This window comes from Centruroides sculpturatus, unplaced genomic scaffold (assembly GCF_000671375.1).
Source record: "Centruroides sculpturatus isolate CEXI.00-Female unplaced genomic scaffold, Cexi_2.0 scaffold1029, whole genome shotgun sequence".
Lineage (NCBI taxonomy): Eukaryota > Metazoa > Arthropoda > Arachnida > Scorpiones > Buthidae > Centruroides > Centruroides sculpturatus.
Window position 1 is genome coordinate 282248 of NW_019385204.1, and position 16186 is coordinate 298433.

The 16186-nt window shown below is 27.4% G+C and overlaps 1 protein-coding gene across 1 annotated transcript in view; it reads right to left on the minus strand.

Annotated features, from left to right (window-relative positions):
- Window positions 1-16186, minus strand: part of LOC111636094 (DNA-directed RNA polymerase I subunit RPA2-like) — an 80268-nt gene that overhangs the window by 49422 nt on the left and 14660 nt on the right. The window contains exons 5-11 of the mRNA XM_023381273.1: window positions 12491-12610; window positions 12339-12404; window positions 8199-8283; window positions 7936-7960; window positions 6016-6133; window positions 5813-5900; window positions 236-478 (exon numbers count right to left, since the gene is read on the minus strand). Coding sequence (XP_023237041.1) covers window positions 236-478; window positions 5813-5900; window positions 6016-6133; window positions 7936-7960; window positions 8199-8283; window positions 12339-12404; window positions 12491-12610 — 745 coding nt within the window. The remainder of the gene's footprint in view (window positions 1-235; window positions 479-5812; window positions 5901-6015; window positions 6134-7935; window positions 7961-8198; window positions 8284-12338; window positions 12405-12490; window positions 12611-16186) is intronic.

Below are 16186 nucleotides of genomic sequence, written 5' to 3' on the forward strand. Positions count from 1 at the left end.
AATGTGCAGTAGCAGTAGCCAGATGGCCAAGCAGTTAAGGAAAAATTATTTATTTTATTTTTATTTGAATTTGAACATACAAAATTAAAACTATATACTATATTTTAATTATTTTAGCAATATTTTTTCAAAATAATTATTACTGTTTAATTTAAGTCAAATATATTATCATGATAAAATATTTATTATATTATTCTTATTTTTGAAATATTTTATTATTAATAAACAAGCTTACCCCAACTTTCTGGTAATAATTTTCTTACAGTAGTAGTTCTCATTTCAGTGAATATTGCACCTCTATGAATTGATCGAAAGTGAGATAAGTAACGCCAATAATTTAATTTTTCTGCAACAACTGAAAGACCAGTTATTTGTGGCAGTCCCAACAAGGAACGAGCATTCACATTACCAGTTGCCAAAAGATATTCCATAGGTCTGGACAAATCCATAGAAGTGCTCACACAGTTATTCATAATAGCTGTAAATTAATATAAACTACAGTTAAATCATATAGAATGTTACATTTTCAAATGAAATTGTTTTAAATTGAGTTTTCTTGTAAAAGAAAGAAATCTGTAGCATCATTTTCAAATTTTTTAAAAATTAGCAATTATATTAAGCATGTAAAAACTATGTAACAAATCTTTAGCATGTAAAAACTATGCTATATTGTTGTATTAGAGATCACATATAATAAAATCTTGTCAGAAACTTCATAAAAGCTTTAATTTAAAAAATATTTTTTAATATTTGAAACCTATATATTTTTAAAAAGTTTTCAGACCTAAAAATTAAATTTGTAAGTCCAAGTGCCATGATTTTTGGAGTATAATCTGCAACTTATATGTTGTTTTTACATTGGAAAAGGGAGATTGCAGAATATACAAAAGTGTGACTTATACATGGAAAATTTTGCATCATTTATGAATCACTCTGCAGATGGCACTGAACTAGTGATGTTTAATATTATCAAATAATCAACTATCAATGCAATATTCTCCAATATCAATGTCAGAAAAATGAATACTAGCTAATATCATTATTGGAATTCAGTGTTATTGAAATTGAAAATTATCAAATTTGACAGCCCAATGCTAACAAACTTTAAATGACAGTTGTTAATAAACATTTGTGTTTTTAACATTGACTATTTATATCAACAAATAAAAGTTGGTGTGGCTAATACAATGATGATGCTTATCTGTTGATCAGTTTACAACAACTTATTTTTATCCTTTGCAGCTTATACTCCAAAAATTACAGCTTATTCATTTTTTGATATCTTTATATTATTAATATGTCTTTTTGATTCATGTAAAATTGTAGCTAAAATGGCTAAATTAATAGTACAATAGCTACAGTTAAAATCTTATTAAATAATAAGATAAACCATATTAATTTATAGTAAATAATTTATAGTAAATAATAATGTAATAAGTAATGAAGTAATTAATTTACTGTAAGTAATGCTGTATATTATATCCAATATTCATATATTAATAACACTTTAAATTAATTATTTTGATAAAAATTATTAGAAAAATAGATATATACTTTAGTTTTAAACATTTCTGGCAGACCAATAATTACAATAATTTAAGAGGAATAATTATTAATTAAAAACAATAAATTAAAAGCTCAATTCTCTGTCTTCTATTAAATACATAGATCATTTTTAAAGTAAGAATTGCTTATACTACTATAGCTTCTTGCCCTTATTATTACTACAAGTTATTGTTAATACACAACTAAACTCTTAGATCTTATCACACTGACTCACTTGACAAGAGAAGTTTATTAAATAATCATATACACCTATATACATGCACACTATTATCAATCTAAAATGCATTTCATGCTTTACAATGGCAAATTTAAGAATTATTTGCAAAAACTAACAATGTAAGTTGACAATCTGAATTTCCACCTGATGGGGAATGTGTTTTAACATGTCTATAATCCTGTCAGTCAGCTTCAAGCTGTTTAAAATTTCTTAGTAATTTCTTAGTAACATTTCATTAAAGGTATTGATCATCAATACCACCAGTTACAAATTGCAATTGGTGATTTTTTTAAACAAAAAACATTCACCCAACTGAAATTCATTGACAGTTGATTGAAGTATATGGAGAAGGTATAATGAATGAGGAATGTGCAGAAAGGGTGTCAGTTTCTCAATAAAGAGAGACCAAACATACATGATGAAGCAAGATCTGGATGTCCATCTGTCTTCACTAAAGAATGTTTGCATCAACAGCAGTTTTGAAAACAGCTGTTGATGCAACATTCAACAGAACAGGAAGTGATTAACAATTGATAAGCTTCATGCCACTTTCTCTAACGCTTTGCATTCTGTCGTTTATGAAATTTTTAGTGAACATCTTCAATACAAGAAGATTTGTACAAGACGGGTGCCAAGAATGTTCACACCAGAACACAAACAGAAGAGAATGGACACTTCTCAGGCATTTCTTAATCACTAACTTATGAAAGGGGATCAATTATTGGATCATATAGTGACAGGAGGTGAAACATGGTCATCTCACTATACATCTGAGCCTAGGGACATCCCAATACAACAAAAGTATTGATACCACCCAGTATCAAAACTGGAAACCTTGCCAACTTTCACTATTTAATCCATGGCTTGATTTTGAAATGTTTTGTGTAATTGAAACTTGTACTTTTAACATAAATAACATGCTTTATTCTAGTTGGTTATTATTAAAACTGATTTCAAATATAAACTAAATGTTAAAAATATACCTTGAACAGTAGTTTACCAATACTGATACAGTATTGGTAAATTAAATGTTACCAATACTGTATCAGATGATTTGAGATTTTAATATATTTTCAAGTTTTTCAAGTAATTGGCAAATTAATTATATACAATAATCTGAACTCTAAGTATACCATATATAGATTCTGAAAATAAAATTTGATGTAATAAATTTATTGATTTTTGGTCATTAATATTAACTTAACCAAAAATAGTGTAAGATTTGGTTTCAGATTTAGCTGCAAAATTCAATTTCAGTCGGATCTTACTTGTCTGTGAAAATGTAACAATACCAGATTAGATACCAGAGGAAAAGTATCAATACCTAACCAAAAGTATTGAATATAAAAAGTACTCAGTATTGAAAGAAAGTATCGATATGTTATCAATATCAGCAGTATCAGGACATCCCTACCTGAGACTAATGGCAATCTATTGAAACCACTCACATTTTTCAACCAAACTCAAAACGTTCAAACAGGCACCTTCAACTGCAAAAGTTATGACTATGGTTTTTTGGGACCAGAGAGACATTCTTCTGATTATCTGCCTTGAGAAGAAACCATTATATGGGAAAGTACTTTGAAACCTTAAAAAGTTACAATGAACTATACAGAACTGTCTGCATGGCCTGCTTAACTAAGGAAGTGTGTCTGATAATATACAGACAGACATAACAGAAAAGGGAAGAAAACTCAAGGCTGCTCAATGGTATTACCTGAGACGAATAGAGCAGTGAGAGAAAAGTTTAAGTGCAAGGGAAGAAGATAAAAAGAGGAAAAGAGAGATGATGAAAGTGGTGACAGCATAAGCACCTGCATCACATCTATCGACAACACAAAAATACTGTACACTACAGACGGAAACATAGTAACAGACATTGGAAGTGGTTAGTGCTTTGTAGGTTAAACCAACAATACACAAAAATACAAAGCAGTCATATAATACAAAATTACAGATAATAGCTTTCACAATAGTACATTAGAATTCCCAACAATTTGCACATTATGCTCCTAATAATAAGAAAAGCAGTGTAAAGCTAACTAATCAAAGATATCAAAACAAATAACATTGAATACATAGACCAATGACACAAACACTAGTATGACTGATGGTGAAGAATATTACAAAATGATTAACACGTGGGCCCAATAATAATTATAAAATGCATTTTGCCATGGTACAGAGTTATAAAGATCCACTCATAATGTTTAAATATACAGTGACAGACAACTGATGTCTAATAACCATGACAAAGAAATTGAAATATGCAATAATTACACATAAAAGAATAATAATGAAAAGGGCCAAGCCAGAAAACACAAACTTCATGACAATGGTATATAGTCTCATGAAGAATACCCCCAGAATATTAAGTGTGTGAGGCCCTTTGCAATTTGGATTCTAAGGCTTGTGTTAAAGTAATAAAGTCCAGAAATTTATTTAAAATGTCCAGTGTACAAGACCAATTATAGCCCTGAAGAAGAACAATCTGCTCCAGCTGTAAGTGCAGGTTGGTGAAATGGCAACAAAGATCAGGTGTTCAGGGTCCTGTATTAAAATGCCATCACATTCACAAAATGGGCTATCATAATGGCAAAACAATGCAGATACTGGTTTAAGTTCCTGTGCCCCTAAAAATATGAATGGAGTAATAGTTGATGCTGATATACTTCATTCTGAGTATCTGTTGGATATATGGCAGGAATTGATATGTTTTCTGTCCAGTCTCCTCCATTTCCCATCCCTTTTGCCATAGTTGAATTGCAGTGCATGATTAATATTGTTGTTAAAGCCACCATTGGATGACTATTATAATTGATTGCAGCAGAAGAGACCAGTCCAGTATGTCCTCATATCCACAACAGTGAAATATAGTCATTCAAATTTTTAGAAATTTCTTCTCATATCCTAATATGTTGGTTACTGATTTTCCTGATGTTAATATACTGCACAGCTTTGTAGATAGCAAAGATCTCTGTTTTTGTAATCATGCAGAAATCTGCTAGGTGGAAGCTGGCACTATGAAGACAGATATTGGTAGTACAGTTGTAAAGAACTAATGATGCTCTCACCCATATTGCATCTTGAGCCATCATTAAACATTTGCCAAGAGGATTTGGGACCTTCATTTAAGTCAGTTTGTTGTACTTGGTCCAAGATGTTGGGATGTCCAACAGGGACTTGTTTGAAACTTTGATCACATGCAAGTTGCTGCAGAAAGTCAGCATCCAGGTTTGGAAGCATGCCAATATGCACATATTTTATATGTCTCCTCTAGTGTTTGAAATATTGTAACCATGATAATATGCATCCTCACATTGCTCAAAACATAGTAAAACAGTTGCAAGAATTTTTGGTGGGTGTTTTGGATTATCCATCATACAGTCCAGATTTGGCACCTTCTGATTTTCATCTTTTCCCAAAATTAAAGGCATTTTTAAGCAGAAAATGTATGCAGATCAATGACAGCATCCAAGAGATTGTCACCAACTGGTTCAAGGAATAGGTGGTAGAGTTGTTCAATAAAGGAAACATCAAGCTCATCTCCAATATCAAAAATACTTGGATGTCAATGGGGATTATGTTGAAAATAGATTAATACATACTTTCATTATAAAAACATGAATTTTGAGTTACAATAAATTGTTATCACTTTATGATTAAATGACTTTTACTTTAAAAAATGACCCTATGTTTAAAACAAAATTGTAACTATCTACATTTTAATGTTTGATTTTCTTGAGAATATTCAAATGCTACAAATTAATGATTAACTATATTCATTTGTTGATTTTCAGACATATATATGTGAATGCTAAGGCTAAATTACTAAATTAAATTTAAATAATAAATTTTTATGCAAAATTAAGATATACAACTAAATTCAATATTAAATTTTTCAATAATTTATGAAATATAAAATCATAAAAACTTCTCATACAGCAAGTTAAAAAAAAAATTAAATTCTATTAAACTTATGACTTTTGTATAAATTAATTTATTTTACAAAATCAATACTACACTTACTTATGTTAATTTCAAATGCAGCACCTTTAGCTTTTGCTTTTTTCTCCATATTTTTTCTTATTATTTGCAACCACAGTTCTATCTTTTCCTATAAATTAAAAAATTCTTTACTGAAAGATTCATTGGAATAATTATTTTAACAAAAATTAATGTAATTCCAAAAATACTTTTATACAAGAATTTATAACAGTTTTTAATCTCACTTTTAATACAGCCAAGTATATGTGACCTGGAAGAAGTGCTTCTTGATTCATTGCACTATCAGCAGATTCAACAGCACATTCACCTTTAGCTGTAGCAAATAACTTCCTTGTCATAAAGCTTTAAAATAAATAAAATTATTAAAATAAGTGACTAGAAATCATAAAGAGCATGAAAGTTTTTGTTTATAATTCAAATTATCACCATAAAAAATATATTCAAATTATCACCATAAAAAATTCTAGAATATATAAATAAAAATTAGATATAATTTCTATTTTAATTTATACTTAACTTTAAAAGTTTTTTCATTTTTATTTTTATAGATTTTAATTAGGAATTTTTTCATTGTTAATGTAAGGGGTGGTTTATTTTACTCATTGGGCATAATCATGCATCTTTGGAACATTATATTATTCTTTGTACAAAACAACTTTATTTAGTACTTCTAAAATATTATATTCTATTTCTGAGTGAATACTATCAAGATTACTTAAGATAAAAATAGGTTTTAATTGAGAACAGAAATGATTAAAGTTAGAAATACAGTATAATTTCAATTAAAATGCTGATAGTATTTTACATTAAAAACAAGTGGAAGAAACTATATATTTTTAATTTTTGGCTTATCAGTAGTAAACATTTTTAAAATTGTTTTGCATATTTTTACAGAGGCATAGATTCTAATTGAAGATCATCTCTGTAAAAGAAAGACTGTTTCTGGTGATTGGACATGACAGAGACATGAAGTTTCTTCCAACTATTTTTAATTGGAAATTTTAGTTCTGTTAAAATAAACTTTATATCAGCATATATCAGAAAATATATAAATAATAGAAGAAATTTAAAAAATTATAGTAGCAGGAAAGCTAAAAGGAAAGATTAACTGAATCAAAAATTNATTAGTCTAGAATCGATTAATTTTATGGAAGAAAACCTTTCAATCAGCCGTAGTCCGTAAACTTCACACGTGTCGGGCTGTGATTGGAAGAAATCGGATTCCTAAAGAATGGAACGTATCTATGATCTTATAGGGGGTTGACTATATTTACTTAATTATTAAACTGATTAAATAATTTGTTAGCAGTGTTGAGAAATTAAACTGACTACATCAGCATTAGCAGAAAGTGCCACTCAACACTATAGGATATAAAAATGTGTAGGGTGTTGATATAAGATCAAACTAAAACCTTGTAGGATTCATAAAACAACTTTAAAACAAGGCAGCAGAAGAAATAACTGTGCATTTGTTGTAGAGAAACTGAAAGATTGGTCTGTAATCAATCAGTATTTAACTCAAAATCAGAAACAATTTGAATTACTACAGGATTAGTTCTTTAATCTTTATAATTTTTGATAACAAATATTTTGATGTTTTAAAATTTTCTGAAAATTTAGAGGCTATTTTAGATATTTACAAATATTTTTTTTTGTACAAATCTTATTTACAATAGTGTGTGTAAAATATAGGGTCTTCCAAAAAGAATGCTACCATTTTAAATTACTGTAATTATGTTAATTATTATCTGAGAAGTACACAATGTACTGTACACCAATCAACAGAGTAACTGTCCAAGTTTTATCTCCCATCTATATTTTCTGCAATTTTTAAGTCAAAATCACTCATCATTGTGTAAAATAAGTATTCTCAGGAGCTGTAGCATTCTGGTTGCTGTGGAAAGAGTGACAACAGATATGTTGTAGTTAGCCTAGGAAAATTTGAGTATCAGATAAATGTGTGCTGTATGACCATGAAGTGCACACAATGAGAAATTGGAATAGGCAAATGTTAAACTTTGACAGTTTTCCAAATGTCTTAATGTACAGTACAACATTCTTGGATAATAATTAACATAATTACAATAATTTAAAATGGTGGCATTCTTTTTGGAAGATCCTGTGATGCTTTCAAAAATCTTTACACAATATTGGTAAATGGTAAGTATTCTATAAGTGAAAAATCATTCAATATAATTTCTCATAAATTTTAGTGTGTTTTTAAATTGACAATAAAATATTTAAACTTCAAAAATATGAATCAGTCAAAGTTAAATTATATCTCATTCTTCAATAAATTAAATTGTTGGTTAAATTGAAAACTTTTAGAAATAAATATAGTTTGCTTATTACTAATATGTTTTCAGAATATTTAATTTTATAATTATTATAGAAAAAACAAATTAACCAATACTTACATAATTTCTACGCTGTACAAGTAAAAGACGCATTATTTTTTCAATTCCATTAATAATGAAATAACCTCCAAATTCCTAGAATATTGTTTATGATATTTATTATTAAAAAAAATTAATGATAAAAATATAAATACAAATAATAAAATGAATATTTTAGAAAAAACCATGCAATATATAAATTTGACTAATCATATATGAAAAATCATATAGGAGAAACCAAACTAAAGTTAAAAGTTAAGATTTAATGAGCATATTTATGCAGTTAAAAATAATTTCCGATCATCAGCAGTGACTAAACATTGCCTTCAATTTAATTGTTACATAACAGGGAGTCATTGAAAATAATAAAAGCAGTTCCAGAACTATTAAAAAACAAATTATATGAACATCTCAAAGTAATTAAAATTCTTGAAGAAAAGAGGATTAATGATAATACAGGCTTTAAAATGGATAAATATTAGAGTTCTTGTTTTATTAATAATAGTTTTAATATTATATATTTCTGATAATTTTTAAAATTTGCAATGTAATCTTTCAATATTCTTGTCAAGCTCATATGTCACTATGTGCCACACCAACTCACTATAAGGATGTGTAAATATCAGAGTGTCTGGTAGTCTTTATAATTGCCTTATGGTATTGTCAGAATGATTTAAGAATGTTGTAAGTACTCTAATTAAAGTATGTATTATTGTTTTATGTAAATATCATTTTATATTGCAATTTTAAATTGTTTATATTTTTACATGTATTTTAGCATACCCTAGTATTTTATATTTGTTATTATTGACTAAAGAGGGGAGTTAAATGTAATCTCTCCCGAAACACATACTGCACTACTATTAAATTTGTATGCTCCATTTCTATTAATAAAGGTAATTAATGTGTCTGCAATATAAATGTCTTATGATTCAATCATTGGTGTGTGACATCCAAAAATTAAGCAAGAAAGTGAGCTTAAACAAACATAACTTATTTTGGAACATAGAGAAAAATAAGGTAAATTACTCATCATGTTTATTTATTTCTGAATAATGAATACTAGAGATTACTATCCCCCATACATAAAAAGATAAACCCCATGACAAAAAAAACCAGTAACTATACATCAACAAAAGCCAAATATTATTGGGCTAGAAACAGCTATAACATTAATAATTTAAATTATTAATGTTATAGCTGTTTCTAGCCCAATAATATTTGGCTTTGGTTGATGAATAGCTTTAAACGTATCAGGTATAGTAAGGATGTTTGATTAAAACCAGTAACACAAAATGGTAATAACATAAAAAAAAAAATAAAATAAAATAAAAAATAACAAGTAATAAAACATTGACAAACAAGAAGTAAACATGAATTAAATATAAATATAAAAATGAATACAGAAAAGAACTAAAACAGTATAAAATATCTAAAATAGACTAAAACTGCCATACATAGTAAAACTATAAAATTTAAAAATAAAAAAGGTGAATAAAACTAGGTACAGTACATTAGCCATGTAATTTGTATTTAAAAGCAGTGTTTAAACTGCTGAAAATTTGCAGTAAAATAGTTTGATAGGATAAGTATTACAGTGTTATCTCTAAAATATAATGATCATCTTCAAATGTGAAGACTACAATTGGGAGCAGAGATGCATATAATTATATTATTTCTAGTATAGAATTCTTAAACCTAATTTGTCAGGCAACAGTAATCCATTAAAAAATTTTTAAAACAAAATTCTGTTAAAATATTCAATATGGGATAAAAAAGGGGCTCTTAGTCTGGATCAGCAACCTCTACAGTACTAGTGAAAGGCAAATTGGAAAATTTATTAAATAGAAAGTAAATTTTAAGTTCAGAAATAACCTTTTTAAGGAGACTTGGAACTGCAGTTGACCAAATAAGTAGACAGTAATCAATTAATGACTGAAAATTAGTAAAAACAATGGCTTGAAAGACTATATGTGATGCTTTAACAATATTTCAAAGAATCCCTCTCCAAACAGCTAAATCCTTAACCAGGTGATTAATATGAGAATAAAAAGTTAAGTGCTGATAAAAAATGACACCAATATCATTAATACTGTTGACATATTTAACTAAATGCCCATAAATAAATAAAGGAGTTAAAGTGAAGTTCCTAATAAGTACAGTACATAATACATTGGAACAGTTTTTTGAAAGTTAATGGATAAATTAAGTTTCAAATGCAGACGCCAAAGCTTATAAATCCTGCTGGAGAGTAACAGGGTTGAAATTAATGATTTTAAGATCATCAGCATACAACAAAACATGAAAATAGGGACTATTAATAATATAATCTATGTAAGAAATAAAAAAAACAAACTACTAAGCACCGAATCTTAGGAAATACAAGCTGGAGAAAATGAAATCATAGAGAGACATTGGAATAAAAAATAGCAAAAATATGGTCAGGGCTGTTTTGAGAATTCAAAACATTCACAATAGTCTTCTTAACAGTTTCAAAAGAAACAGACAAACCAGTTGCAGAAAAATCCAGGTTTAAAGGGAAATGTAAAGCATAATAGTGAATTTGGAAGAAATGAAATTTAAAATTATTATAAACTTGATAGATTGAGTAGTCTTGCATCCTGAACAGGTGCATGAGCACCTAGAAAATTTAGGAATAAATTCTCAGAGTCTTGGGGTCATAAGTATAAACAAAATTTAAAATTAAAAAATTAAAATTTTCAGTTAATTTAATTTGTCACTCAAAATAAAATTTTTTCAGATGACTTTTTGCACATACAAACATCTGTGGTTTCCTGCTTTTTCCCTCCACATTCACTATTTCTTACAAGAGATTTCTTCATTTTTTGAAGAAGTGGAAAACCAACAGTTATCAGAAGAATCAATAGTTTTACATAGAACACAAGAGTCAACAGAGAGTTTAAAAAGTTTATAGATGTGATTTACTTTTTGTTTTATTGAAAGGTGGGTATTTTCAAGAAATGGTCAGTGAATTTTTTATCCTTCTATAAAAAGTTCTTCATAGGAGGATAAAAATCTAGATAAAATGTAAAAAATGTTACAATGCTGGAGATGAGGAACATAAACAATGATAATATGTATTTGCAGAAATTCAAGTTATTTCTATTACAAGGATTGAATCACTGTATTAAAAAATTTTTATAACATTTAGCTGTAACTGAAAGCAAAGTAAAATACCTTCTTTTTGAGTAACCAATCTATAGTACTATGGTTCTCAATATTTTTGAAGTCGGGAAACATTAAATTTTAACATTTTTTCCTGTGGAACACTTACAATACAGCAGCTTTAAAGCAGGGGTGGAAAACCTTTTTTAAATCAAGAGCACACTTGGTCTATGACATTATTAGCGTTTGCTGATTACATTCCCATACAAAAATTATTTTACATTATATTGATTTTTCTTTTGCAACAATTTTTAAATATTTGATTTTTTCGCAAAACACTTGAAGTGGCTTCACAGAGCACCCATGTTCCATGGACCACAGATTGAGAACCACAACTATAGTGAACAAATCAAAATTATATTGATATACAACACTGTTATATCAGATAATTCATGAGACAGCCAGCTTTCAGTAAAGATCAATAAATTATAATTATCATTTAGCAATGACAGAAAGAAATCACATTTGTTTTTATAGAGTATATCCAATATGGATGTTATTAATCAATAAGGCAGTGCTATGAGAGAGTCATATCAAGAAGTAATAATAATAATAATAAAGAAAATACTAATCTACAAGAATTAAGAAATATGAATATTGTATAAAAAATGCAAATGAGATATCAATCAAAGTCTGAAATCCAAAATTAACATGATGATGATGAGTCAATCCTTAAATGAGCTTGGAACAGCCCATTATATCATTGCAGAGAGTTGTACAGTTCAGATGTACAGATTCTTGAGGTTAAAAAAATAAAATAGCCTATTGACTAAAATTATAATTTATTAAATTAATTCATTTATTTTACTTTCAAAACAATCAATTTTATTTTTCAAAATTTTCCTTAAAATATTTAGCATTATATACTAAAGAAGCAAATATCAGTAGAAAAAAATTATTACAATATTTTTTGAAAAGTAATTAGCTAATTTTTAATAATTGTAAAACAAAAAAATGATACTCACTTCTTCCTCTTCTCCTTTTTCAATTAATTGTTTTGGTGTTAATTTGGAAAGATTACACACATTTGACTATAAAAAGTTCAGCAGTTTTTATATTTATAAAATTTATAAAATGTAAAATATTTTAATAAATGTTTAATTTTCAATTAACTCACTTTAACCATTATTGGAATTTCTCCAATATTTTTTGTAATAACATCTTGAACAATTCCATTTTTACTCCATTGGAGAGAGACTTCAAGTTTACTTTTATATGTAATTCCACTTGCTCTACACTAAAAATATTTAAATTTTTATTATAATATAAATCTAATTATCAATAATTTCCACCAATTATTTAACATTAAATAAGTGTGGATAAACAGTGTTTTTTATTATGTTCTTAGTTAATATTATTATAGTTAATATTGTAGTTTAGAAATCAATTAAATAGGAATATCTATATATTCTTATTGAATTTAAATTTAATTTGTAAAAAGACATGTATTTTTGTATGAGAATGAGAATTTAAAAGTTATTTAACAGACAAATACAACTATGAACTAACTGAAAGTTGTGGCAATGTTAAACAAATTTTATTTCTTCTTGTTGAGAGAGTTATACACAAATATACTTTTTAAGAGTATTTTCACTTAATATATGCAGGCTTCTTCAGTTGCAACTTTAAACAGAAATAACAGAAACATTCAAAGAACACATCATTCATTCTTAACAAATATATGTTCAAATTATACAAACACACTTTTCAGATGTTTCCAGCATTAACTTTACAAACTGAACAAATGTTTTTGGCCTGATTTACAGGCCTGCCTCAGGTTAGAAGCCATCCAAAAAAGAAAAAGATAACTCTCATTTTTGGATGTTTATATAATATTTTCTTTAAAAGCAATCACTTTTAGAGAATAAAATTATATGTATGTGATACGCACCTGCAACTTTCAGGCTAATGACAGACAAGCATGATTTAATTTCTGCCATTTTTAGCAGATGTTGTGGAAGTTCAAAAATACATGAGAGCAATCAGATGGATGCAGACATGAAAAACAATAGTGCCACACAGATGGCCTGCTGGATCCTGCATGATTATCTCATAATGGAGCATGTCCAGTGCACATTCGGGGGATCCCCTCAATACCTACAGTCATCAGACAAGTGCAATAAATGACTGTTGAAACATTGTTTCGAGGAGATGCCAGGTCCTTGTTCTTCCTGCTAAAGAGTGTATTCATGTATTTTAAAAAATGGACATTGATGTAAGTTGATCATACAAGTTAGTGAGTGGCTGGAATTGTGGTGAATTTCATTTGAATTTTATAAAGATAGGAATAAAAAAAAGGAAGACTGGTTACAAGTGTGTAATGGTTTATTTAATGACTTCAAAACAAAAATGAAGAAAAAATTTTGATTTGTGTATGTAATAAAAAAAACATCATATCACAATCTATGCAATCCATGTTGATATATAGATATATGAAATAAAACTAGCTATTTATGCATGCAATGGAAGACAGCACTCATCTGATAACCAACTTCATGTCTTAGAAAAACAGAGTACAACTGATTTGATGCTCATCTGATATTAGCCTCAGTGATCATATCTCAACAGATCATACTAATTCTTCATTATTTTTACGTGTGTTGCAATTTAATATTGTTTATATTGTTGTGGTGAATAAAATATTCATTTATTTATTTTCTTAAAATTTCAATTTTTATAATAACAGTTAGTGTTCCATTGTAAAGTCAAAATGGTACATCAACTATGTTATTCAATTTTGTTTTTCTATAAAAAAGTTGCTTCTATTGAAACATTTCCTGTTATTCAGCAAATAACATACAATGTTTCAGATAGCATGAGTTAGTGAATGAATCTAAAAATCAGTCAATCAGCTAGTGAGGCCAATCTAGCTTTATTATATTAGTTACATACATAAAAATGTAAACTTTTTCAAATAGTTACAGAATTGAATATATGGCATTTTTATTTCTTAGCAAAATGAGTGTAAAAGTTATATTTAGTAATCATGTTTCAAACTGTTTGAAAATTATTTCTGTAATGACTTGTTTAAGAGACTCCATTTCAACTACTACATGTATCTCTGGCACCATACTATTACAAATATTAAAAAGCTTACTTAAGGAAGCCAAATATTTAATAGAATAATAACATTCATTTTCATCTTGAAGTAAGCATTTTTAATATTTTTAGACTCCATTTTGTTAATATTTAAAATTTTTTATAATTTAATAAGTTAACTATTCAATTATAAAGAAGACTTTTGTTCAGAAATTCCTTTTACTACTAAAGATAAAAAATTTTGCAGTTTCGATCATCATCTTTATATGGAATTGATTATTTGAAGCTTTGAATTATTTAAATTTTAGAACTGTTCAAATATATTTTATTAATGAGAACAACATAAATAACAACTAGAAGTTATTGGAGATATATGAAAAATTGAAATATAAATAATTCTAAATACAAAATAATCGATTCCACATTTCTGAGGTACCAAATATGATGTTCAAAATATCATCCACATAATCAATAAAAAACATATTTATATCAAAACAAAGGAAATTCTAAACAAAAAGCTGTTTTATAGCCCAATAATTTACCCAAATTTTGATTATGGTGTTAGGACAAGTATGGCATTTGGTCAAAAATTTTTTGTATTTTTGGACTCAGGAGACTAAAAAATGTTGAGAAATAAAAAAAAAATTTGGAGATTTTTTTCCTGTATGTATGGATATTTGTGTATGTTTGTATGAAGTGCACAATTTTGTTCACCCATTTTAAAGCTTAATAACTCCTGTATCATTTGTCAAAAATTTATGATATTTTGCTGGAAAGTTTGTATATTAGGGAAATAAATAGGGGACTATTAAATTTTGGTGACTAAAGGTCAAGGGGTGGGGATATATAGGGGTACAAGTGTCATATTTTGAGTGGGAACAGACTTAACTCTTTAAGATCTGAAAATTTCTTCTTTACTGTTCCTGGACACAAAACTGATTTTACCTCTCAACCTACAAGGGGGACATGTATGGCAAAACCAGTCAAACAACTTTACCTTCATCTTGAACGATTCAAACCTATTTCAGCCAATTTTTTTGTTTAAAGAGTTAATAAAGATTTTACTTATTATTAGCATTTACAATTTTTTTTATAAAACTCATCCCTACCTTCAAAAGCTTTTTGACATTTTATAATAATTAATAATATAAAAAGTTTTTAAACAAAATATCATAACAGATGGTTCCACACATAATTTAAANATAATATTTATTCATAAAAAATTATACAATATACATTGTAAGGAACATGAATCATTATCTTTTCTTCTAGCACAGAACGAACCAACCTGGAATGCAAATTTGATTTGAAGAAAATAAAAAAAAATTAAAGATAATATGTCTGATGAAGATGCCAAATTCTTGGACTATATAAAGGTTATAATTAAATATTAGAAATTAATTAATTTGACTAGAGATAGGCAGTTATGCTGCCATCTCATATTAAATTTAATAACTANATTAACTACTTAGTGATTAGCAAAGAACTGTTTTATAGCATATAAGATAATCCTCGTTTCAGCACAGAATATTTAGGAAAGTATTTAGTGTATTTAAACTATCCCATGCCTTTGACACTTGTACTTGATTCCAAACTTTTTTACTGTATTCTGATTTTAAAAAATAAACTGAAAATGCTCCTTTAATGAAAATGATTTCCTTTAAACTCTTTTTAAAGGAAATCATTTACATTTAAAATTTACCATTAAATTATTCTACATGAATACATGTGCAAGATGCTTAGCTATAGTAAAAAATAAAAACTAATAATAATA